At 36.7% G+C, this 27,321-nt stretch overlaps 1 protein-coding gene across 20 annotated transcripts in view; it reads right to left on the reverse strand.

The window, feature by feature from the left end:
• MEF2C (myocyte enhancer factor 2C) overlaps nucleotides 1-27,321 on the reverse strand; it is a 127,951-nt gene that overhangs the window by 62,326 nt on the left and 38,304 nt on the right. For 18 of the 20 annotated variants that reach the window (XM_040579937.1, XM_040579942.1, XM_040579939.1 and 15 more), the window contains 2 exons: nucleotides 17,790-17,987; nucleotides 5,409-5,612 (listed from right to left, as the gene is read on the reverse strand). In XM_040579937.1, coding sequence (XP_040435871.1) covers nucleotides 5,409-5,612; nucleotides 17,790-17,843 — 258 coding nt within the window. In that variant the 5' untranslated portion in view covers nucleotides 17,844-17,987. The remainder of the gene's footprint in view (nucleotides 1-5,408; nucleotides 5,613-17,789; nucleotides 17,988-27,321) is intronic. The other 2 variants (XM_040579934.1, XM_040579944.1) reach the window with 1 other exon arrangement.

The raw sequence follows: 27,321 nt of genomic DNA on the forward strand, positions 1-27,321 counted from the left end.
AAAAAAGAGAGAGAGAGAGAGAGTGGGAAAAAAGGGGTAGTAGAAGCCAAGTGCCAATAAAAAATAGAGCCAAAGCAACAGAGATATTTCAGAAAAGGAAAAGACACAAAGGTCATGGAAGAGCTTTTTGTGAGGTAAAAGGCAGTTGCAAAGATCACACAGACGTGTGTGCATGCATGCAAAGGAGCAGTTTTAAACAGCGAACTTAAAAAATTCAGAGATTTGGTGGGTGATCAGCATGGACAACATAGAACCTCAGTTAGCAAAGATAAAAATGGAGGAAGTTTGTGCTGTTCCTCTTTTTTCTCTGCCAGTGATTAGCGGTATGGTAGAGGGGAACTGAGAAGCTGGATGTATGTTGGCCAGAAAACAAAAGATATGTTTAATGGGATGAATTTGAAAGGGCTGACCTAGTAGGAGAACTTGTGTTAACGGCAGTGACCACTGAATCAGCAGAGGAATAGAAGCCAGTTGGAGAAAGAGGGACAATAAGAGCAGATGAGCCAAAGAAATTGATGGATTAGGGGCTTAAAAAGAGCTGAAAGACGAAGTGGTTAGTGATTTGTGGAGGAATGATTTATGTGTGCAGAGAGCAAGGATCTGCGCATGAGACAGTATCTAGGAAACAGAATCAAACCCAGAGCTTGGTAAAAACTCACTAGAGGTCTGCCAAAGCTGAGGCAGTAGCTGATGCTGTGACATGAAAGAAGTGACGAAGAAGAAGGGACAGTGAGAGAGAAAGCAGGCAGGAAGTTTCACCCTCAATCAGCAGAGGCGTGATGGCTTAGCTGAAGAACCACAGCAGATCTCTGTAATACGGTTAGGGCTGTAATTATATTTGCAGCCAAGATGCAAAACATTTCCCTGCATTCCTGCTCTGAAATATGCCCCCTACAATCTAAGGGCAATGCCCTTTCTAAGCCCCTAAGCAGTGGGCTTACAGTGATTTGGCACAGGGTTGTTGTTACTCACAGTAGTGAGGCAGTGAAATATCACCCAAATAAGCTGTGTTACATCCACTCCTGTTTTACAGAAACAAGGAGAGGTCCTGGCCTCATTTTAAATAAAAGCAAAAAAATGCATAATGCACATACTTGTCTGCTGTAAAACTCTGACATTTACTCTTCCCCATTTCTTCATTGCCGTAAGAAAATTATTGCCTGGTCCTATACAACTGTGCTGACAATGTTAGAAGAACAGACTCACAGGGCAAGTTTTTTTCTGATAGAGCAGATAGGAACTGGATGTACTGACAAACTCCTAAGGACAGATTGGAACTCTAGTTGTAAAAACACTACTTCTGTACCAAGTGCAACAGGATTTTGTACTGAGAGAAAATTTAACTCCATTTGAAAGTCAAGAATTACAAATATTCTAGTAATTATATCACAGGATTTTAAATGACAGCTGCTGAATATATTGTTGTTGGTATTTTCACACAGCACTTGGAAGTTAGCATAAAGATGAAACAAATCTTTTTTTTCCCCCTAGTGTTGAAGAAACCCTACACAGGTTCTGCTATTCCTTAAAATAAGTTACTATATCTAGCAACCAACATGCACTTTTTAACTGAAGCAAAACTGAATGAACGGCTGTAGTGTGAGTGGTTTGGTGAGTGAGGACATAAAGGCTTCAGTTTTAAGAACCCAGTAAAGTCTATGCAGTAGTCTCAGAATGAACATTGTTTTTGCAAAACTAAAACATATCATAAAACCTCCACACAGATTTTGGTAAGACTCACAATTGTCACTGTTGCTTAAAATGGATAAACTTGACTGTTGAATGCAAATATTTTCCCCTTCGTGAGTACACATTGACTTTTAATTACCTGTGGATGTGGCAAGTGTACTTAATGGGTAATAACGGAGACACATTCAGCTGGCAGACAGTTTTTGTGATCTAAAGAACTCAGATAGATCAAACTGCACGTTAATCAACTCCATTTTGAATGAGGCAATTGGAAAAGACCATCTCAGTTATATTTATTACATGTAAATAAAATCACTGCAACTGCAAAGAAAGTAGAAGCTATTTGTTTAAATCATTAAACCAAAAGAGTTCAAAGAATAACAATAACTGAACTTTACAATTCTCTTAATATTACCCTCTCCATTTTACATCATGACAGATGTAATCAGAGCATATAGCTGGAAGTTGTGTAGGACCAAATTGCTTGATTAGCAGTAATATAAGTATCAAAATGAATGTCAAATACTTTTTCCCTTGAAAAAAAGTGTAAAGTTTGTTAGATGTATGACACGTGATGTCTTCTGATATTTCAAATAACAAATTATGGCCTCAAGACTCATTCCTTCAGAAATGCTAAATATAATTAATCCCAGTAATTAAAATGAATACATTTACTTAATAAAATTAACAGCTTTAGTCAGACTACATGAGAATTCATGTAATGTTTCCATTTAAATAGCAGTGGTCTTAAAAGTAATTAACTACATATTAGAGACCTACTCTTTTGGTTTGCCTTGAATATAGACTGTTGAAAGAAGTTATACCACATCCTAATGACTGATAACACAGTTCCACCATGGCCAAAAAGTAACAAAACAGTTAATGTTTTGTTGAATGTGGACAGAAATTGGATTCTAAATTAAAGACCTTTATACGGTTGACAGTTACTTTTCAAATTTTCAGAAGTCTGTGCAGAAATCTGTGAGCACAGCTATTCCCTTTTATTCTGCTGAAATATAGTTATTGAACAGTCACTTAGCTGAAAACGATCAGATTTAATAACACTTGATTCTCAGCTGCTCTTGATTGCTCTGGAAGAACAACATTAAAAACTTGTAAGGGTGAAATCTAGCTGTGTGAAAGCGGAAAAAAAAGAAGACTCTTTACAAGGGAAATGTGTTATGTAGTCAGTTTAACTGATCAATTTAAATATTTAAATGTGTGGCAGAGTTATATCCTGTACCTAAAAATATATCCAAACTACACTAAGAGTCAAGCCATTTCTCAGATTGTATACTTTCATGGCCTCTGTTCTTCTTTTGTACTCGTAACTGCGATGTTAATTATCAAGTAAAGGCATGATAATATGAAACCCTTGTTCAAAACCTACACCCTGTACAAGTACTCCTTTGATCCTGAAACAGTACTGGCATTGGTGTGGCTTAAGTATTTTGCATTACAGGCAGAACATTTAAAAAGGTAACAGCAAGATGAACAGATGACTGAATTCAGAGCTGACACAACATACAGAAAAATTATAAACTTGCACTTCATTTGGCCTTTGCCTATTGTTAGGTTATTCAATTTAGTGATGTTTATTTCAATTATTTTAAAAAAATAATGTTTATTTCAATTACCTACTTTTACTTGGCTCCTTTTTAAGGAGTGAAAAGGGATGCCCACCAAATTTTGGGTATAGCTAGAAAATTATGTGTCTGTCTGCAAAATTGCCTATCGGCTTATCCAAACCAGCCCACTATTTTTGCAGGAAAGGGACTTTGCGGGTGCAAAGAGTGCTCTTCCTGAAAAATCTCAAAGTTACAACAAAACAGGCATTATTTTAAAATTTACATTTTCACTCAAGCTTCTTGAGAAACCATAGCGCTCACAATCAAAAGTGTTCATTGTGAAGCGAGTAATAAATCCCTAACTACTGGCTTACTCACCTATTCCCACAAGAAAGCCTACAGGAAGAAGTAAAGATAACACAGGAAACTTTTCCTGCTAAGAATATTCTGGCTTTTTGCCACTTCAAGAGGACAGGACATTATTTCAGGGACAAAATTTGAATTCTGCTGGACAGGACGTGGGCTTACCAGACCTAGGTGACAGGAAGGGCTTCATGTCTATATAGGAGATTTAAAGCATGAGAGGAAAAGAGATGATGGAGAGGAGGAAGAAATTATGCACTTTCCTCTTAGTCTTAACTTGCATAAATTTTTGTTCTGCTGTCAGAACCTCATCCTCTTCTAATGGAGGAGAAAATCTGCTGGGAGATCATGAAGGAAGCAAACCAGTATCATCCTATATGTCGACACAAGATTAGACTGAAAGTGATACATATTCCTGGGTTGCAGTCTTTGCCAATCTATGGTGGTGTGACTGTGACATTTTATAACAAGTGTAACGATGTCTATTATACAGTATTTTTCTCCATCAAAAACATTTTATATGTAATTCGCACACTTTCTTCCATTGCTAGTCTCAAAAACATGACTAATCGGGTGAAGATTCCCAAACCAGTTTCATTTTAGACAACATCCAGATTATTTCAAAATCTGAAACTAACATCTTTAAAAAGATCTGAAGTAATCTAAGGGTAGAGGGCAAGGCATTTAGTAGCACTTATGGATAAATTTTCACTGATCTTTAAGGCAGGGCCTAATCCTTCCAATACCTTTTTAAATGATAGATTAAATACCTAATCACTTAGGTGCTTTGAAAACAGGAGTTGCAAGAGTCACATAACCAATTTTTTAGATATTGCTCTTGAATGTTTTGCTATTACAACAAAATCATTGGGAGCTTCATGTATTTTGCATGGCTTGAATCCCAATGTGATTTTAAAAGCAAACTGACTTTTCTGCAAATATTAGAAGCTTAAAATTGAACTTAAATTTTAATTTAAATTAATTTAATTTACATTGAATTTTAAATTGTAATTAGTATTTTTCAGCAACTGTAAATAGAGCTTGCCCTATATAATTATTTTTTTTTTTAGAATATTTACAAGGTGTTTCTAGCATTCTGATAGTATTGCTTTGATACTGTTATTGTTACAGTATGGTAACAGCATTCTGTGTAAGGTAGCTGAAATATTTGTTATTCTGCAGCTCGTAAGCAAACTTTTCTTGCATTTTATTAAACCTCCTTCCACTGTAAATAATGAAAAAACTAAACAAGTCAGTTGAATGTCTTTAAGCAGTAACCCTAAATATTTTTCTTTCATGTGTTTTACATCGTATTTTTCAGGTCCTCCGGGATGGTGGGCATTATAACTTTTGGAGTGAGGAGACAAGGCACACAGTGTTTTCTGGAAAGCATGTCACTGGGAGCAACTAGGAGACAAGGAGAAGATTCAGCTGGGAGGTAGTGGTCAAGGCATGGAGAAGACTAACAGGACAATGGGACAAAGCAGCACAGAAAGCTGGACAACAGGGAGTCAGAGATCCTATTGCAGCAGTTTCTGCTGAGCATGTGAGGGGCTCAGTGGCATAAAATTTTATGGCTCACAACCGACGCAGATTCCCTCCAGTCTCTGCTGCGCCGTCCCCAACCCCAAACCGATATTCCAGGTGTCTCTGTTCTGCTCTCCCGCCACTCTCTCACCTCCAGGGTACGTTCTACAGCCCTCGAGAAGGATGATCAGGCCTCTTGTTTGAGCACCTCCACCTCAGAGCAAAGTAAAAAAAGACCCCTCGCAGAACAGAAAATCTTACCTCAACAATATCTGAATTCGTTCGACTCTCGTGTGGCTCATTGTACTCGGTATATTTCAGCAACACTTTGTCCATGTCCGTGCTGGCATACTGGAACAGTTTGTTGGTGCTGTTGAAGATGATCAGAGCAATCTCACAGTCACACAGAACACTCAGCTCATAAGCCTTCTTCATTAACCCAAATTTCCTCTTTGTAAATGTCACCTGGAAAAAAGAAAGAAAGAAAGAAAAAAAAAAAAAAAGGTCCGTCAAAAATCCCCAAGCTGGTCTTTGCCATCCTTCTTTTTTTGGAAATGCAGTGTGTGACTGCCATAGCCTTTGAATTGAACATGTTCAGAACGCAACTGCATAAATATAAACATAGTTCCAAAATAGAAAATAAGAATATGTGTGTGTTATGTATGTGAGGAAATATATCTAATTCTCACTGCACAAAACCTGAGGTCCAGGTAAAAAGCATTTTCCTTAAGCAGTGCTATGAACTGTTGATACTGCATCTTTCTCCGTAACTTTTGAATTCATATATTCCTCATACTGCATACACCTTTCCCACCAATATTTCAAAACTGCATCTTGGATTTGCAGCGGTAAATAGTTTGAACATGAGCCATCAGTTCTTATTTTTGATAGGGATTAACATTGATTCCCAACTCCTGTTAGACTTTTAGCAAAGAAATTACGTTGTACAGTGTTTAAGTTGTGCAAAAGATAAACATTGTTCATATAAACATACTCACAATAGTTGCAAAGAAATAGCTAGTGTTAAAAATTCAAACACTCATGTAAGAAATGAGAATTATAAAGCAGGAATGAAGAATAAAGAACAGCTGGCCAGCAACAAATGGCACCTTTGAAACAAGGTCTTTTCTGAACTTAACATATGTAACGTAAATGTAACAGATGTAACACACTTCATTTAATTTCAAATTAGATGCTTGGAAATACGAGCTGGCATTTTTTATACAAATGACTTTGGGTCATATTATATAGGAAAAAGTAGGGATATGCTTATAAGTTCTCAGTAGGCCAGCTAATGCCCTGACCATGCAAAACCCAGGCAGTATGAAAAATACCATTGCTCTGTACAAAACCGTAATTTTCCACAGGGGCTGTTTTGACAGTGAAAGACCTGCACATCAAATAAATGTGTTTTGGTTTTGTTTTTGGGTTTTTTCCTCTTCTTTTCTGCACTAGCTTACAAGTTCCAGTAAGACACGTGACTCAGAATAAGAAACTACTATGAGCTGTTTAAGCTAACTGTATGGTTAAATTTTTCTCCTTCTTCTTCTTCTTCTTCTTCATATATGCAATTTCCACTAAATGTATACAATGGCTGTGATTTTTTTTTTACATCTATATTTTTTACTGATAGTTTTCAGTAACAAGAAAACAAATTTACTGATAATTTTCAGTAACAAGAAAAAAAAACCAAGATGAAAATACAGTTTTGCTAAGCCCATTATTAATCAAATTTAACATGTAGTCAAGGTATTTGTTAAGTCAAGGGCAGGCACACAACCAAGTTCATAGGTATGCCTAATCCTGCACTTGTTGCTACCATTCCTTAATACCCACGAACAGTAGCACTTTTGAACTTTAATGCTGAGGCAAGAAGATTCATCTGTAACACAGTTCATAGGGCTGCTGTTTTATCTTGTCACACTCTTAATGCAAGTTAACGCTAACTGCGACCCCAGACTACCTTAAAATCCTAGCACGTCAGGCCATGGAAAATGTGACCTTTAAGTATTGCTAATCCCTATTTGCTAGTCCATCTCAGAAAGACGAGGCTCTGTGCCAGTACTATGAACATTACTCTCCCAAATGTATACTGAATGTTATTCCTCTTATTGTCATTTCAATCTCTTTAACCTCTGTCAACGTACTGTTAAGAAAAGATGGATTGCCATTAAATACAATTATTCAAGCATTTTAAAAACATGCTTTTCACAGCACTGGTCTCAAGTATGCATAATTGATAGTAAGTTCTCTCTAAATTTGTCTGTCTCAATGGCTTTTGATATTTGGGATGAATAACGAGATAGGCAACAAAACTTCATTCAAATTCTGAAAAAAACCCTAGTCATTCAAGTGGTCCTTTAATGTTTTCTCTGATTACAGAAAATTGCAATGCATTTGTTGAAACATATATATATATAAAAGCATGTTTTAGAAAAAGCTAAACATACAGAAAAATAAAATGTACTAACTCAACATATTTTTCTGCATCTAAAGAGCCTTTCAATCAACTTTTTGACCACAGTGCTGTAGGTGGAGTGTCTCTGTACAGTATGGTTTCTGTTGCACAGAAACCTCAGAATTTAGCATGTTACAGCTTCTTACCATCAAAGTACACTCTAGTACAGAAATATCTTTAAAGCCACAGTTTGTGTTTACTGTTAGGTGCTCCTGAAAATTTAGAATAACCACACAGCTGTGCTGCACAGCACATACTTACTTCATAATACTTATCACCAGAATGATACTAGTTAGAGTTCCTTTTTGTGGAAAGTGAAAAAAAGAACAACAAATCAGCTCGACTTTTTTTTTTTTTTTTTTCTTTAAAATATAATCTTAATTGCTCTGAATTTGATTTGGTTTTAATTCTTTGAGCTTCCTAACTGCTTCTAAACCTATCAACTAATGCTTTCTGCCACTGCTGATAAATGCATTAAACCCAATTGGTTTTACTACTGTTTCTATGGTGATCTGGAGTAATACTTTTCTTTTAAAACATATCATTCATTGTGGCTTATCTTTACATATATATTACATACATGTACGTAAATTTATCATGCTTTTACAAAAGTTTATAGTAGGAGTGAACTTGTATTTTCGCATGTATAGTGAAAGGCCAGTAACTTCAGAAAAGATTAAGAATACTACTCAAGCCATTTAGAAAGAAATCATATTTCTGTATACTTTCTTCTATGCGGCTATATAAGGAAGATTAATATACTTCCATATGCTAAAATATTTTTGTGAGAAATATAAGTAGCACCTTTATTACTTAACTTTTTTTGGGTCTCAACTTGTTCATCCTTTGTTATGTTAACCACGGTCACCCAAATTAGAATTATCTAATAAATATTGTCTAAGGTAACAGATAATACCCTAGCACTGCAGAAATTTTGTTGAGTGGTAAAAATCAGCATAAATTATTTAAAATATTTGGTCTTTTTTGCCTAGGTGGAAGGCAGTGTCCAACCTACACTTAAGTTCTGACTACACTGGAACTGACCGACAAACCAAACCATTCCATGATTCTGTGATGACTTGGTGCTGAGAATGAGCAAGACACACACATCTGCATGAACATAAGCTTTTGAGCAGCTGTAGCTACAGTACCAAAAAACCCAGGTAGTTGTTCACATAGACTTATTATCATATACTGTGTTCAAAGTTCTCAGCCGTGATAGCATCATATAACAATGGACAATGTCAATTTGTTGTTTGACTTAAAGGACACTAGGGAGACTGAAAGAAAACACACATACAGTCAGAAAATTCATTAACGCATTTGAAAGAAGGACATCCAAAAAGGTGCATGCATTTCAACAGATGCTTAATATTTAAGTTCTTTTTCAGCAGCAAGAATCAAATCACTACACGTTCTTTCCTGACAATATTAGTCAAGATATGATTAATTATCCTTGTTGTCTAAACCACTGCTAATTTGTAGGTGGTTTTCAGTTCATGAATTGTCTCCTCTTTAGGAGAATGATAGGCAGTTTAGGAAGTCCGTCTCTTTTTGGGATGTAATATTTTATAATGACAGTGTGAGAACTGGGGGGAATGAAAGTGGAGTGGAAGGAGGAAGTGGAACAGATAAGAAAGAGCCCAGCATTCAACTGTCTTTAAAACCTTCTTAAGCATATTTATATAAAACACAAGGTTTGAAACACTGACACAATTTCTAAATACTGTTATGAGATGCTTTGCTGCACTTTTTTATATTAATTGCAAAAAGAGCAGTGTCTGGAGAGTACCACATTTACCTCTGAAACATACCAAAAAATAACTTACTTCCATCTTGTCAATTAACTAAAGCCCCACTAGTATATTATATTTGTCTTAGCCCTATGGTTATTTTACTTATTTAAAGATTATTTTAAAAAATTTAAGAGCCAAACGGCCCTCACACCAGGAATGGCAGTAAGGAGAAGGTGGGTTACTAAAGCCTGTAGCATTTTTGTATATGAAGAAGTGCTGATGACTTTATAGGCTGTAAGCAAGTCAGTTGTTGCTTTCAAGTATTGGGAAAACTGGAAAAAAAAAAAAAAAGAAAGAAAGAAAGAAAAAAGCCCAAACAGTGAAGTAGCCAGCTTCCAGCCTTCTTGATATAAATCAAGGCAAGCCTGTTATGCATTTTGGATGAATTTCTAACTAAAGGTGAAACCCACTGTATGTGCTAAAGGAAAGGCATTGGCAAAAGAGGATTGTTACAAGAATGTTTTTCCACTTCAACTCTGGCTCTTCAACACCATGGAACCACCACTTCTTCATGCATAAAGCCGAAAGGGCCTTCTAGGAGGTGGTTCATGGATTAGTTATTGCAATGTCAGTAAGCGGGGCTGTAGGTAGCCTGAGTTCAAGTGTGCATACCACAGGTTGTGATACATTCAACTTAAAGGGTAATTTGGCTCAGGGAAGACTTTCTTGGTAATCTTGCTTGGCTGTATAAATTCTTTCATGTGTTGAAATTAAATATGTGTGTGTGTAAGTGGTGATGCCGGCCCCTGGATATAGTCCTTATTTAGCTAACTTTGTAACAACAATTATATACTTCTTATAGACAGATGTCAATGCATCAGTGGAGGAACAGAAACAGCCATAAATACTCCCCTTTAATGAATACAGCTTTCAGGATACATTATTTAGCCTTGTTGCAATGTAGGCTTTGTTTCTTTCTGTATTTTTTGATTGGAGTTTTTCTGGGATTATTTTTTTTTTGCTTTTCATTCAGGCCCTTCTAGTACTTTTTCGGAAATCTCACACACTCTGAGAGGCTGAACCATAACAGGACTCCGTATTTGTCACCAGCAGTCACAGCACACGTACTAACATTTTATGTTTTCAAAGTAGCAGTCCTGTAATCTTTCAAGCAATTCAGTCCAGCCAATGGCAAAATATCAGTGTTCCCCTTACTTCTTCCTATCCTGATTATAAAGATATACAGCTGTTGACATAGGAAAATGAGAGAAACAGGGAATTTGCACATAATATACATTTCCTGCCATTAAACATGTATGAATGACTAGTGAAAAACAGGGACCGCTGATGCACAGAAGTATGTGATACTGGCATTGCTTGGTCAAGAAGAAATATTGTTCTGTTTGTCCTTATTTCATCTGGAATGGCTAAATTTATGACACAGGGGCCAGAGCAAGTATGGTAGATACAGTGTGACAATTATGAGGTGCTACATGAGCAATCTACCTAACTTCAAACACAATAAAGTCAAATTGGCTATGTGTGAGCCAAGGGGCTCTTGACCAAAACGTTGCTGCCAGGCACCGAATCCTGTCATATGCTGAAACCCCAGATAACTACTGGAGAGGCATCAGCCCTTGTTGTATTTGCTCTTCCCCTTCCTCCTATTTGATTTCTGTTTAGATCTGTTTGTCATATGAAGAAGCCTGGCTGCAACAATCTGTAGAGTAACCCACAACCAGACTGGGAAGCAGCACCAGTGCAGGATTCACTCCGGACAAACCTTCCTTTATGCAATAGCTGGGCATGCCATATTAAATGAAAGACCCTTTAAGGAGCAGTGCAGAACCTTCAGCAGCCTGCTTCCATGTTCTTACAACCCTCCAGCGTAATTTACAGGGATGAGACAGCAGTGATTTATGCTGGTAAAAGAGCTATTGTCCCAGAAAGCCTCAAGCGTATTGAGCTACAGCTTGCTCAATAGTCCAGATAAAGAGGAGTTCTAAGTAGGATGCCCTAAAATTATGGCTATAACAAATAAAATGTTCATGATTAATCTGTATAAAAAAGAAGGGTTTGTACTTCTGTGTTATGGCCCATTTTTAGTATATTAGTCCATAAAGAGCAATCAGAGAATAGAGATATTATTGAATCTGCCCAGACCCAACACAGGATGGTGGATCTCTCATACGAGGTTTTTTCTTTGTAAGTAAAGAGAGGAGGGATAATTGGAAGATGTGTTAATTAACAGATGATATAGCAACTCAGAAATTAGTAGGTTAGGCAGTATCAATATGCTTCCCCCTTTAATTTACTAATCAAGAACTAAAACCAGAGAGGGATGCAAGAATAATAATGGTTAATCGCCAATACTTCATATCCTTTTGTTGAATTGGAGAGATAAGATAAAGTCCATTATATGTAGATGTGCAGATACCTACGTATTTTAGGCAAAAAACAATCTCTAGCAAAAACACAGTGGCTTATACAATATACAAGAAAGTCACTTATTTTTTTCAGTATGCTATCATCAGTTCTGGCAGGTACAAATAGATGTTTAGGGTAAAAAACATGTTTACTAGTTCTGTGCTGCTAAAATGTTCATAAGGTAAAGGTCAAAGAATATTTCATTCCCTGCTGAGCAAATGGTCAGGAAGCACATTTGTCTGCATTTCCTGTCATAACAGGAAGAGTGTAACTTCTTCCTCTCCACAATGGCTTCAGTTCTGCTTCCCACCTCCAGCTCTTTCTCCCCCAGGGCTTTCCAAACCATTCCTTGCAAGACAGCAGGGCTGTGTCTGCGTCTGCACTGGTTTTCAGCTCTGCTGCGTTGGCAGATGCCTCATTCACGGCTGCACTCTCTTTACTTAGGCTTCTTGCTCACACTTCAAATTAAAAGTAATTTGACCTAAATATTTACCTTATGCTAATTCACTCTAAATTATGCTCAGAACATACATTTGTAATACAAGCACACTTAACCTTAAATATAATGCATTCTAGAAATTCACAGCTCAGTTCAGCAGCTCCCTTAAAACTTTGCTTCTCAGGTAGCCTGGCATAATGTGGAAAGTTCTGCCAGAGCTGTACAGACCACTGCAATTTAGGAGTCATGAAAATTTGGGGTGTATTCTTTGCTTAAAGAAACCTAACTTTTCCTCTGAAAAAAAACCAGGACCAAGTAGCTAACTGTAATGCTGTTTTCCAAGTATATGTCTTATTGTGTGCAATTTAATGTAAGCAAGAGAAGGAATTCAAATATGTGAATTGATAAAAACTATGTGATGCGAAAGATAAAAGTAAAAAGCGATAGATAAAAAGTATGTGACAGTTTAAGGCAAAGGTTCATTGAACAGGATGATGCTTAGTTGCATAGTTAAGCAGTTATGTTTTCATATGAAAACATTTCCCTATGGAAAAAATCATAGAATCTCAAATCTTGGATAAAATGAAGACACTTCAGGAGGGAAGACTAAAAATATCAGGAAACTGGTGGAAAAAGTTTTCTATCTATCTAACTGGTGCTCATGTTAGCATTAATATGCAAGACTCTTCCTACAGGGGAGTTTCTGATTCAGCTGATAGCCTCTTTCCTTTTTAATAGAGCTGAAACACAGATAAAAATAGATACATGAGGCTGAAATTAGTTTTGAAACTAGCAGCATTAGGTATCGAAGTCAGTAGAACAAATCTAGGTCTTCCTGCAAACGGTCATTTCCCTCCAGGATATTCTTCCCCTGCCCCATAACCTCACTTTACTTATCTGCTTTAATTTGTTCTCTATTGAGCTGATAACCGCAGTAAGTCTCGGTTTACAGATTTGCTGGAATCAAAGAATGGTAAAAAGTCTATGCATGAAAAAGCTAAAACAGCAAGTATTTGCTACTGTCATATCCCATAGAATTACATAGACATGACACTTTAAAAAGGGTGTCTTACTGTTTAAGCACGTTAATATTGAAGTCTACACTTCCTGTGGTATTTAATAACACTTAAACTCCCAGCAGCTCATTACAAATTGAAAGAGATGTTTTAAACAGTATGCAGAATCACTAGCTAAGCTCAGCACTGTTTTAACTGTGAATCTGACAACAGCGTGCTTCACAAACAGGAAAAAAAAATGCAGAACTAACGAGCAAGATGATCAGAGGAGCAAAAAAAAAAATAATGGTGGATTGCTAATGTAAGACCTGATATTTCTTAATACTAACTAGAAAAGAGTGGATTAAAAGCAAGACGGTGTTCCGGACCTGATACTAGAATGTCATTGGGTCAAGATGCCCTCGTTACTGGGTCAATGTACCTCAGGATTTAGCTCACAGACCATGGATTTAATATGATATTTTGTAAGTGACCTTGTATAACAGTAATACAATATCATTTATGTCATTACACCTATTTATTTTAGGCCTGGGCAGCCCTGCCTGGACTGTTGCAAAGTGAGTTTCAGATGTTCCCAGTCTACAGAAGACCACAAAAGGCTTTCATTAAAATTAATGAAATATTTCAAACTGATGAAAAACAAATAGAAAAAAATATAAGGATTTTTCTGAGGGGGATGAATGCAATTTTTCCTTCATGTGTTGATCATAACAGAGCTAGTTGAATTATTTCTTTCAATTAAGAAAACACATGAAAATAAAGTTCACCCATGCTTTTGCAGATGTCCTTCCTCTTTTCTTTTTTGCTTTAAACAACCCAGAATTCTTCACAGAATCTTCACTCCAGTCTGCCTGATTGAAATTTCTGCACAAAGAACTTGCAGCAGTCAGGAGCTTTGAATGTCAGATGTCCGTGCTAATATTTTTGGCTATCTCTTCTGTTGGTGGTGCAACTAATATCAAGTATGCAGCCCACTTGAATGGGCTGTTGACAAGGCTATGACAATCTCATAAGCCTTGGTGACACTACCAGAGATTCATTCCACATTAATGAAGGCTTTATTATCCAGTGTCGCAATAATAAAAAGAATGGTCACATCGGCTGCTTCTAACAGAATTCTTTTAGTTTTGATTTCCATTTAATATCGTCAAGGTAATGGAACTACACAATTAAATACACGTCTAATCTACCCCTGGAAGTTGTTCATACTCCTTCTCCCTGTGGCTAAAAGCAAAGTGAAAGTGAATTTTTCAGATGACCTTTTCTGATCCTTTCGGAACTGGAGAGAATCTGTGACCACTCAAAGATCCAAACATGCTTGCCACCTTTGTCACCACACAGTAACTATGAGGGCCAGAAAAATGCAGCCAACTGGCAGCTCACATGAAACAACATTAAATTAATGTTAAAAGCCTGAATTCTGCACTCACTGAAGTGAATGACGGAGCTCTTTTGCAGCCCAGGGTAAAAGGAGCAGGCCTTTAATATCTGGGTTGCAGTAGTTCTCCTTTAGCTTACCACTAAATGTCAAAGTTTCAAATAGTTTTTGGAAAAGCTCAGATCATATCCCCATAACCCTATATGCATATTTCTATGAGATCTGCAGCCAGACATCTGACTCCAGGCAGTTTCAGCTTACAAAGCATGGTCACTAAAGTAGACAAATCCAACCAGCTAGACTTGGTCAGAAGAAATCCTCTTGAAGGAAGGTCAGCACTATTTTTGTCCTCCCCAATCCACTCAGACGAGTACTCTGAACAGTAGGGGAGCCTCCTGCAATAGCAGACAGCAGTGTGGAAGAAAACAGCTGTTATACTGATAGAACAAGTACTCCATTCAACAGTTAATGTAAATAGCTAGTCAGGACACTGAGCAAGTGGAAAAGACAAGGACAGAAATCACCTTCCACAGGCCTTGTAACAACTGAAACCCTTTTGCCGAATCTCTATTATCCAAACAGATTTACCTTTGCACTGGGAGAGGGCAGAAGAATTAAACTATTGCTGTATCCCCTCATTCCATATGTGTCCCACCTATTTTTTCCCTGCATGTGCTGTCCTGCAGAGAATTTATGTGCTTGAAAACAGCTAAGGATGCACTATCCATGTATATCATATTCCCATCTAACATGCCCTGCACTGAGTCTAAATAAGAGCAGTTTCAAGTCAACAGATTTCCTGCTGTTCTTGCAAACACCTTTTGGTGAGGTAAGAAAGAAAACAGGAGAGTCTCCATCCATACCATGATAAATGGCGCTACAAATAAGCTTCGTGGAACTGTGCTTCAGCTTGTATCTTAATGTTGTTAATAAAAAACTTCTACCCATTATTTCCCCTGGTGCAACCTTTTAATCTTTTCTGTGTGTTTAAATATATTTATGTCATCAAACAATAAAATAATATAGGAATATAATCCATTTACTATTTTAAGATTACTGGAAGTGTGTAAGTTGGAAAACAAACTGATGCAGCTTCAGCAAAGCAGCAATAGCTCATGGAATACATATTAAGAAACACTAAGGCTTGTGAAATAATACATCTCATGCAAATGGTTACATGATCAATCAGCTGTTACTGAAAATCCAGTTGTTTTTAATCACATAGATATCACTACAACTAAACAGTGCGGACCCACAATCCAAATGAATCAATGGAAATCTTTTCAATGGCTTCACTGAGCTTTAAATCAGGGCACTAAACGCAAAGAGGATAAACCCAGTAGAAACACTTTCTAAATTATGTTTCAATGTATTAGTAGAAATGAAAAGCAGAATCAAGCAAGAATCAAGCCAATTATACTATGTGGAGTGTAAAGTAACATAAATCTATGCCTTCAGCCTCACAGCCTCACTAACACTACCATTATTATACTTTCATTCATAATTATTGGTTCTGAAAGCTGGTGCTAGAAGTCTTGGAACTCTACTGTGAATGTCTTGGAAGACTAGCTGCCTTCCTTTTTTAAAGTAAATTCAGCCTCTTGAAAGATATCTCTGACAAAACTGGGGATTAAGTTATCCGTAAATCCTGTATTTAAGTAAGCAAGTTGACACTGAAGCTATTGTATGAACTGTTACTAATGGCAAAATTTTGCAGCTTCATTTACAAAATAATTGAGGTTCACTTCAAAAAGAAACCATGGTAGTATGGGCAAGTTCCAAACAACTAATGTCTTAATGTTTAAGGACAAATTAATTCAATAATTCAAATCCAATTTTAATTCCAAGCTATAAACCAATTAAAATAAATACTGTGATAGTTTTATGTTGATAGAATTATTGCTTTTTTGGCTTGGCCCACAGCAATAGGCAACCTTTAGGGAAAGCACAAAATGTCTCCATCATAAATATAATTTTTCTTTTATACGTTATTTTCTTCCATGGAGAACACAAGGGACTACTAATACAAAACTCTTGGAAAGTGGATTTAAAGAATATCATTTGTTGTTATGCCTAGGCTGAGTTTTTTACTGCTTTATGAAATCCTTGAGGACTTAACAACGTAACTTCTTAAAAACCAACCTGAGTATATGAAGAAATTTATAGATAAAATGAATAGAACCAATATATTAATAGTAACTCACTAACAAGTTCTTCAAAAACAGCTACTGAAGACTACTCCTAAATTGCAGGCACATGTATAAAGAACGCTAATCATAGTGTTAAATAATTTTATGGAGAGTTTCTCACACTTGTGAATCACCAGTTTCAACAAAACATTCATCCATTTACATCAAATGTAAACACCAGCAGCTTTTCACTGATTTTATTTTAAGATGCCAATTGTTGAATTTTATTTTTCTGGAAACAGGAAAGCAGTTTCTGTAATTTATGATGATATTTTGAATAGCAGAGATAGTGTTGATCATATGTGACAGCTACTCAGCCATTTTATCTAAAGCAGTGGTAATAATTAATTAACCGTTCCTGCCGGACCTATTTAGCCATAGCGACAGTAATGGAGACTTTGTTTCATAACTACAACATGCCAATATTATTGTATGTGGGTTTTAGAATGTGTTAGGCAACTCAAATTCTCTTTAAAATTCAGACAGGGAAAGATGATTTTTTTTTTTTTTTTGAAGTAGCGTCATTTTTACATGCAAAGGGTAAAAACAAGAACACTGCAAACATGTAGAAACATACATAATTCGGGTCTATGAATTTAAAGGCACGTCCTCATGCAAGTAAACTCCTATTATAATAGTTCTCAAAACACAGTACTAAAAGCCTGTATCCTGTAACAACTTGCAGATGTGCTTAACCATGTCTATAATACACCGAAGTCAAAGTGAGGGCAGAGGGGGTACAAAGTACAGCACACACATCAGTCTTTGTAGAATCAAGGCCTCAACTAATAAATTCCTAACAATGCATGTTACTAAATTTGAAAAAAATCTGTGTGTGAGGTTTCTGGTTGTTTCCATAAGTACTTTTTGTTTGATAATTTCCCATGTATTGTGTATATGTATGTGTACACAAAGTTATGCTCTTTTTAATCACTTATGAGAATAAGTCACCTTAGAAATACAATATGATGTGCAAACATGGTACTTTTTGCTACTCACCTGTCTGTTACGTTCATCCATAATCCTTGTAATCTGAATCTTTTTTCTCCCCATAGTCCCCGTTTTTTTTTCTCTCCTTCTTCCTTAAAATTATGTATTTTTCCCTTCTCTTTTCTTCCTCTTTCCCGTTTCCTCAAAACAAACCTCCTTCTTCAGCACTTGCACTACTCAGTTCACAGTCCCCTGCATCCGTTCCTGCTAAACACCAAAAGGAAATCAAATGTTAGTACTAAAATTGATAACTAGATGGAAGCTATTATACAGAGCTGACCAAGCATCCTTATAATTTAGTGTACAAGTAAATTATAATAAAAAAATACTGCATCTATAAAATAAGTAATGCTAGAGAAACGATATTTTAATTCAAAAGCTTCTTTTTATGGACAAATCCACCAAAGTATCAGGAAACAAAGGACTGAAATACAGGTTGCCAAAATTTTAATGGAATTAGGTGTCTCTAGTTTTAAATATCACTCACTGCTCTAATATGAAAAATTACCTAAATCAGAGAGTTAATGAACCTTTCTGTACCTATGTATGCTAAGTAGGCCAGCTAATTCATTTCTGAAGAGAAAACAATCTTGTGTTTTGACAGCAGAGGTGATAATGTCCCTCATTATGCAAATAGGATGGACCTTTATTAAAGTGTTACTTGATATATGAGAGATGTCAACTACTTTAAATCCAAAATTTTAAACTTTATTCTATAAGAATATAGATTAGTGCAAGTACTGCTAAAGATACTTGAAGAGTGGTGCATTTTCCCTCATTTCATTTCAAAGCAGATTCTAAAACATTCTGACAAATGATCTATAACTAGCAAACACGTATGTCTTTCCTTATAAAAATTCCTGCACAAATAGCTATACAGCACAGAATAATAGGGACAGATGATAATTTAAGAACGTTTTGAAAAATATTTTCACAGTTTTAGCAAGGCACTAACACTAGCTCTCTGAACTTTACAATACCGTGCCTGTCACAAAACCAAGGACAGCTAGGCGCAATATGTAAAAATACGTAATGCAGTACATGTTCCATATTTCACAAAATATCATAAATCACAAAATCAATTTCTATCCTATGCAAAGCATCTTTAGTAGTAAAAAACTTGATAGAAATAGAAGAAAATACATAAATGATGTTTAGTCTAGCACTAAAGTAAAAGATGCATGTTCTTCCCTTTTAACCTTTGTTCACCTTATTTTTTTATTTACATATCAGCACAGAGTTCTTTAAAATACAGAAGTGAAAAAAAAATCTGAACAAGATTAATTTAGAATGATATTTAAAAATCTTTATGTTAGATCCATCATGTCTTAAAAATACTGTCTTGGAAACAAAAATTTAGTAATTTTAGAAGAGAGGCTGGTGTTTCCTTATTTATTTTAAGCTTGTAGTCTTGCAGCCAACCTGATAAATTCTCACAATATGTTACGTAACACTAAGCTGATGTCCTGGCCACTTAATCCATTATTTGGCTCTGATTCAAAGCTACTGAGGTAGAAAAGCTAGACCTTACTCATTCCAATCTTCAATTCTCTCTTGATTTTCTTTGCATACATTAAACTTTAAGCTGCTCGAGTGTTTTATCACTCTAAGAAAAAAATAAGTTAACAAACAGGCAGTCAGTCTGAGTTCTCTGACTATCCACTATGATATAAATAATATGCTGGGCAAAACAAATGTTCACGTTTAATACTTACTTTTCTGTACATGAATGACTTCTTATATTATTTGCTAGGCAGATTTATATATGCCTAAATTTTTACCATAAGGCGGAACACAGAACAATACAAATTGCCAGCATAATAAAGTGTAAAAGGCTGCAAAAATTTTTGCTGCTTTTTACTTGTTAGAAAACAGTTCAGCTTCTCACTGCTTAAAAAGACACAAAGGCCCTTGATCATATTTGCAACAAAAAAAAATTAGAAGTCTGGAACTTTGAAATAAATTGATTAAAGGTATCTATAAACCTTTTTTTTCCAAACAAAGCTAGGAGACGGTCTTATCTGATATGCAGTGTTGACAAACAAACCCAGCCTATTTTTAGAAACAGTTTTAAATTTCCTCGGACTGGGTCTCTTTCCTGTTTTTCCTATAGTCTTACCTCCGATACAAAGAGCAAGTTAGAGTGGTGTTTCCCATGCACATGCAGGACCCAAAGGAGTCTTATGGGCTTTCTCTGTAAGGTAAGCCAATACGCTAATCCACAGCAAATGCATATGGAACAACTTCCTTTCCTTTCATTCAGCTGAAGCCAGTGGCACTATCGGCTTACAGAACTACGCCTGCCTAAGCTCTTATTCACTGCAAGGTGGAAGGTCAGGGTGGACAGATTAGAGCATTGGTGACAGGTTAGCAAGGATGAGAGCTGCTTTGCAGATCAAGATGCTGGTGCTGAGCGAGCTCAGAAAAATCGTGAATACTGAGAAAATCTACCAGGAAGGACAAAAATCTTCGTGGAGCAGCAGTATGTTGAAGTCCCTCCCACACACTTTTCAGTTCCACATTTAAGACTGGTCTTCAAACAACAAAAGCTTTTACAGCCATTTTAAAGTCAGCGCACTTAAATTTCCTATGTTGTACAAAAAATTATCTTGAAATAATTCATGCAACACTGGGTGAGCAGAATTTTGTTTTTCATTACCTGTAGCAATCCACTAACTACGATAGTTTTAAGTGGAAAAACAGATGTGCGAGAAAATAAAGTTGAAAGTGGGCAAGGACTGTTTGGTTGTTAGATATTATCATACAGCCCGAGATAACCTGAAGGAGAAGACAGGACGTGCTAAGTCATATGTATCCAACATACAACTTGCAAAGAAATATAAATTTGCTTCAACAGGCAGCGGGTTAAGATTTCTTACATGGATGAAAATGATCACTTTCCTGTTCGCTTTTTGCTTACAAGTCTAATTTCAAACAAAAGCCTTTCAATTTTTCTAGAAAAGTTATTTCCTTTTTAAAAAGTAATTTCTGCAGTTTTTTCTGCTATTCAAAAGAAATGGGGATATTCTCTATATCTGGCTTACTCCTTTACACATACACAGGTATCAACACATACTGCTTCACATGCTATTCTTGCTATGTGTCTGCCTATCATTCTATTAATTTCATTAATATATATATAGAGCAGGTAGCTGGGTCGATTCCAAGTCAATTAGATTCAGATGAGTGAATCAAGACATATAATCAAGGGCTATAACCTTCAAAGGCTGTTGACTTCCGAGTCAAACAGAACGTAAAAAACTCTGGAAACCAACAAATCCCCGTGGATGCTTTAGGACCTTCACCAGTGTTCTCAATACTTTTTGAAAATTCTTGCAGGATCAAGGATTACAGTATTAGATATTTAAAGGTCATGTTAACTGAGAAACTGTATTTCCCTAACACTGATAAAGCACACTAGCTAGAAAAAGTGAAGGTACAATGAAACTCAAATACTACTGCAGGCTTTCATTATCCACAAGAATCTAAGAAGGAACTTAAAATAATTGCAGAAGCTTTGTTGAAGTGAGGCTCCACATAAAAGAAACCTTCCGACTTAATGACACGGTCACATGCAAACAAACTGTACTTAAAGAAACACATAGTTACATGCTATGGTGTTACAGTCTTCAGCATTTTTTCTTTTTGCAAACCCAAACATAAAAAAACCCCAAACCCAGACTGCTTACAAAAAGAGGAACTTCATTTTTGGCGGGCTTCTGTTGACTATATGATTTGGCAGAGGCAGCGGTAGCTGACAGAAGATTAATCTGAGCCTTGAGAAGGGAAAAGAGCTAATGGACAAATGACTGCTCCTGTCTTTCGTACGTTCACACACAGGCACATACACACGCGTGCACATACACACACACATGCACACCCACCACCCCTTCTCTGCAACACAGAAGAATCTTGACAGAATGGCAGGAAACACGCACAGAGCGGTCAGGGAAGGATGTGATGTCAGCAACCACGAACAATAAAAGGTGTAAAGGTGCTTCCTTCCCTAAACTGTTCCAGAAGTGCAAAATGGGAACCAAAACTCTCCACTTCCTTCTCCGAGCAGAACTGTCTGAATCTGCTCTGCTGCAACACCCCAGACAGAGAGTTCTTTGAACAGTCACACTGGGGGCAATAAGGAATATTAAAACAGGAGAGTCAAAATATTTAATTTATAAACAAGAAGGCAGCCAGAGAAAAACTAAGTTAAAATGTGCTACAGTTTAGCATTTTCATGGTTGCTTTACAAAAGAAACAAACTTGCCGTAAAGATGTCCCTGTGCTGTTCGTTATGCAGCTTGCGTTCTGAGCGGATTAATTAGGTTAAGGCTAAAGAACCAAACTGAACTTTTTGTATTATCCTGACGTAAGGAAGCAAACCAAAAAATGCTGTGCCCATTCTCTTACCATTCTTATCTCGATAAATTAAAGTAACTTCAAAGATCTATGAAATCTTTTCATGCAAACCTGTTTACTCAAAAGAGTTTTGAATCAGATTCTAAATGAAAATCTAAATGTACTGAGTAAGAACACATCAGCTACTTTTCTGATCAAAAACTAGCTGCAAAAAATTCAACATAACCATGAACAGCAGGGAACAAATATTCAAATAAAATGGTCACTCAAACATTTTCTGTAAAAGCCCTAGCTGACTGTGTTCCCTATACAGACAAAGGCAGCCACACAGTAAAGAAACAGCTGGGCATCCTTCATCAAATAAAGACATCAATCTTTTGGGGTCTGTCATCTTGAGCTGGATAAAGTTGAAGAAATACAGAAAAGTGTGAAACCAACGATCAGCTCTAATGTCATCCAACTGAAATCAGTTGACATCAAAGATAGAAGTGGTCCTTCACATTCAGTGTGGTTTGGTCATTACAGAAGACACGGTTTGGTCCATTAACAGAAAGGTTATGATAAAATTATACATGTCGTCACCACAGCGATACATCAGTAAAGCAGAAATGGCACGATCTACAGTATGGTTATCCAGGCAGAAAGCCATGCAACAAACGAATCTGAGTAATCTTAAGGTTTCAAACATCTGTCCACAACACTGATTTAGAAATTAAACATAACCTACATTTATGTGTTTTGATCTTATGGGCAGGCTGCCACATGAAAACATTGGAAGGGAGTTCATTTTAATCTACTAAATTTAACTCTCAAGAGATCATGCATTTTGCTGCAGGAAGTATAAAACAAACATTTAAGCCATAATGGATGTCATGTAACAGATGAAATACTACAAAGGGAGAGAGTATGCCAAACTGAAAAAGCCTGTACATAAAAAAAAATAATATTTGTAATCTTTACCTACCCAAGCTTATTCATCTTTTAATTTATCTAACCTGATTCTTGATTTCTAGCGTGAGTCTAATTTATAACAGAGAACAATCCAAAGGCAATGAAATTCTGCATCAAGGCAGGAGTAAAATGTTCACAAACTTGCAAACTGCAAAATCAAAATCATAGATGCAGTCAATTTAAAGTTTTAGAGAAACTTGAATCACTTGATCTGAATTCATATTCCACTATTTTTACTACTGATTTTGAAAGCATCTGCTGAACTTGCAGGATTATTCCAACTGATGCTCCATTTATTTATTTATTTGTTTTTTTGTTTGTAAAGAATAGCAGAATGTGTTTAAGTCTGAACTTCAGGAGATATATCTTCTTTGCTTTTCACATTTATATTTTAACATATTCCTATTAACACTGACAATGTAGCAATGAATTGCTGAAAATACCTCTCTTTCAGCCAAGTTAACTGTCTTGTAATCAATACCATTATTTGTATGCCTAAAAGGAAGAGGCATAAGAATACCTAGCACTGTGATTTTTTTAGAATTTGGAGTTAAACACTACTGAGGGCTAGTTGCAAGAATGCTTCATCTCCTTTGCATCACAGAACTGTGGTCAGGGTGGCTTACAACTCCAATACACTACCAAGTTATCTCAGGAGCAAGAGCTTATGCAATGTGGGTGGCAAAGTTTCACTCGCTATTGTTTTGCAAAGTTCCCCTGAAAAGATTTTTTGGGCAAGGTAAGCATCATTGCCAAAATAGCAGAGAAGATGGTAATTCGTAGTAGTAGTCCTCCTTCATCATGCCACAGACCCTGCTTTTCAAAAGCCTCAGTTATCCAGACCCTGAATACCCAATCTGTAGCCACCTATCGATTTATGCTGGTCCATGCTTGTATGAAAAGGAAAGGAGTGACTTCAGCTTACCTTCCAGAGGGTGTGCTGAGAGTCATCCATCAGGCATGGTGAAGGAGGGTTTTCTCACTAGTACATACATGTTACACCAAACCTGGACGTGCTGATAAAGATTCACGATAGGAGGCCAAAGGCCTTCCAAGTGATTGTGGCATTTGCCACAGATGTGAGTCATTCCTTGCAGTGGCGCACCAAAAGAGGAAGCAACCACTGGCAATCTAGATGAAAACTGATTGCCTGCAGGCCAGTAAGAAGAGATATGTGTTTGCTATGCTTGATGAAGAAAGGAAGACTCAGCTATCTACAATATTTTTGAAGACTAGGTGAAGAATATTTGATTTGTAAAGGAAGGAAAGCAGATGCTAATGCTTATTTCAAGGAAAGCAATTAAGTGAAACGCTAAAAATCATACTTTGAAAAGTTGATTTTAAATCTACAGTGACGAGCGGGTGATATTTCAGTGTCTATGCATCACCCACTTGAAAAAAAAAGGAAAGCAAATAGCATGAAGAAAAAGTTTACAGGTTTGTGATGAGGTTCATGATATACCTTTGGCAGCTAGACAGACATAATGGGACTCTGACCAATAAATACGGAATAGGATCCTTGAAGTGCCTGGGAGACTGGCTGAAGCACAACACTTTATTGAATCAGACAAGCTAATAATACAAGGGAAAAAATAAAGGACTGAAAACTGAATCACTTAATTGGTCTGAAAAAGAGACAGTGACTAGGAATGGGAACCTGTCTGAAAATGGAGTAGGGAAATTGGACTGCTGCAATTTCAGCTAGGAGTCTTGAGAGTTTTTGGCTAATGATTCAATTGGATTGCATTATAGTTAATAGATACACAATAAATATCTGGAAAGGTGTTTTACAAATTCAGTCATTTTCTGAGCCGGAGAGAAGAGGAAGAATTTCAGTGGTCAACAGAGTATGATTTAGTAACTTGTGTGTTCAAAAGGTTTCTTGGAACTACTCTCATCTTAGTCTACCTGTATTTAAAGACTTCGTTAATAGCAGGTAAGATACTAGTGCTTACAGTTTGGGAGCAGTCTTATACACAAAGGGCTTTGAAGAATGTTAGCTTATTACACGAAAAGTCTAAGATCTCTAGAGTCAAGTCAATTGCATCACCCGAAAGCAGTCTCTGGTTGTGGTTAGATCTAGATTTACAGATTTGTTACTAGTGCTTGTATATGAGGAAGTCTGTGGCGAGAAACATAAATTCCCACAAAGGCTTTTAAGATTCAGGGGACAACTCCAGGTATTGGAAAAAGCCATCTACTGCAATATAAAATCACAGTCTGAACCTGGGCACAAGTGCTTGGCAACGCCAATACCAGTGGCAGACAATTTTAGATTGTTTTCTATTGGAGAAAGTAAGGATTGATTCTCAAAATGATTCCTTGTTACTAGAAAAGATTTTTGATTGCTTTCTGCTTATAATTTGCTGAATTGTAGAAATGCAAGGAATCTTGGTATGCATACTTAGAGAAGAGAGCTGGAGACAGCAGTATCTGCGCTATGGTCAATGATCTGTCTTGAAGCAATAGACGGAGTAGATGGAGAAGAGAATTAAATTTTGTGTAAAGTGGGTGAACTTGTTCAGGTCTACACAGACCCGGTCTCTTTCCTCTTCATCCAACAATCTCCAGAGGAATTTTACACACTCTGACACAGGATCCTCCCTTTTCTCACTTGAAGGGCACCGTAATCATACCTATCTGTGTTTAGCAACACAAGCCACATTCTGCTCTTCTAGGTCTGTACTGCACCACCATTTCATCTCTGTGTGGAGGAACAAGGATTTTTAGTATAGAAACCTAATAATCATATTTTGAAAAGGCATACCTTACATGTTTGCAAAATAAACTCAGGCAGTTTTTAGAGAAAAGAGATAGCTTCTAGAAAGATAATTTTGTGGCACGGATAAGCAGGACAAAACACAGTAACAAGCCAAAGGCTCTTTATAAAGTATTGAGCAAATAACGGAGGGAGCGCTATATTTCAAAGACTAAGATGAAAATTAGGAAGTTTCATCTAAGGAGGCAGAATAGGGACAAAATTGAGGATGACAGTACCTTAGAACTGGGAACATAAGTGTAGAAATTAAGAGAAGAAAAACCGAGCCGTGAATAAGTTCCACATTAGAAGAAAACACGTGGATCTGCTGGGCAACAGATCCTGTAGAAATATTGTGAAGGAGTTAATGAAAGGAATCCTTTCCAACATGACCAAAGTGAGTGACAGAAATTGTCAAGGTAAAGCCTGAATTAAGGTAAAACTGTTTTGGGTTAGTGATGGGAAATGTCTCAACTGAAAACCTGTACAAATATATTAAAGTGGTATAACATTTTTTTCTGGCTGGGAAGTGTTGCTCACGGTGTTGCCATTTTAAGAGTAATTTGAGTAATGGCTGAAGATGAAAGAAGGTGAAAGGGGTAAGATTACTGCCGGTAAGCATAAATTCTGTGATTTTATGGACCTGGATACTTAAATAAAAGGCAGCAAAGAACTTTGCTGGGTACTATTTTATGGAGGTTTGAGATTTGTGACCATGAAGAGAGGCTGAAAATTGACAGACATTGGGGGAGAGCTCAGTTATAGAAAATGCAGGGACCTGAAGTAAAACTGACACAGAGAAATGGCTTTGGAATTACTGCTGATGGGAAAGGCAACTCAGACATAAACACTTGTTAATGGACATTAATTCTCAGCTCTTGCTACATTTAGAGATATAAGAAATCTTTGCGAACAAACAGTATTAAGGAAATATTTGAGTGACTTGTCAGTTTCCCTGCCCTAATCGAAACAACCTGTAATACCCTGAATGTGGCTAGCTACTCAAGCCAAAAGGGGGCAATAACTCTTAAGCTTATCCCCCAACATGGTTCAGCTTCCTACCAGAGAACTGAAACAATCAAACATGGAAGACTTCAGGCAGGTGTCCCTGAGCCACAGAAATTCCTCAAAATCTGACCAAATCTTGGGAGATCCTTGGAAGCTGTATGTGCCACTTTCTCAAGCTAAATAGGTAGTAGTTTACTGTTCTCTTACTCAGGACTGAAAAATTTGATTCTGTACGGATTGACTAATGTCTTAGACATCTATCTGTTTATTTATTTACCACCAATATATCCTGTATGCTGCAACCAGTCAACTGAAGCAATCACTGACATGTCAAAGATGGACTGAGTCTCAGGCAGATACGCTTTTAAACCTAGAGAATGCCATTGTTTTATATGTAGCTACTCCTTTATATGAATGCAAACATGAGACCAGGTCCATTGCTAGCATCGAAAAAGAAGTTAACTTTGT

This window comes from Falco naumanni, chromosome Z (genome assembly GCF_017639655.2).
Source record: "Falco naumanni isolate bFalNau1 chromosome Z, bFalNau1.pat, whole genome shotgun sequence".
In the NCBI taxonomy this organism is placed as follows: Eukaryota; Metazoa; Chordata; class Aves; order Falconiformes; family Falconidae; genus Falco; species Falco naumanni.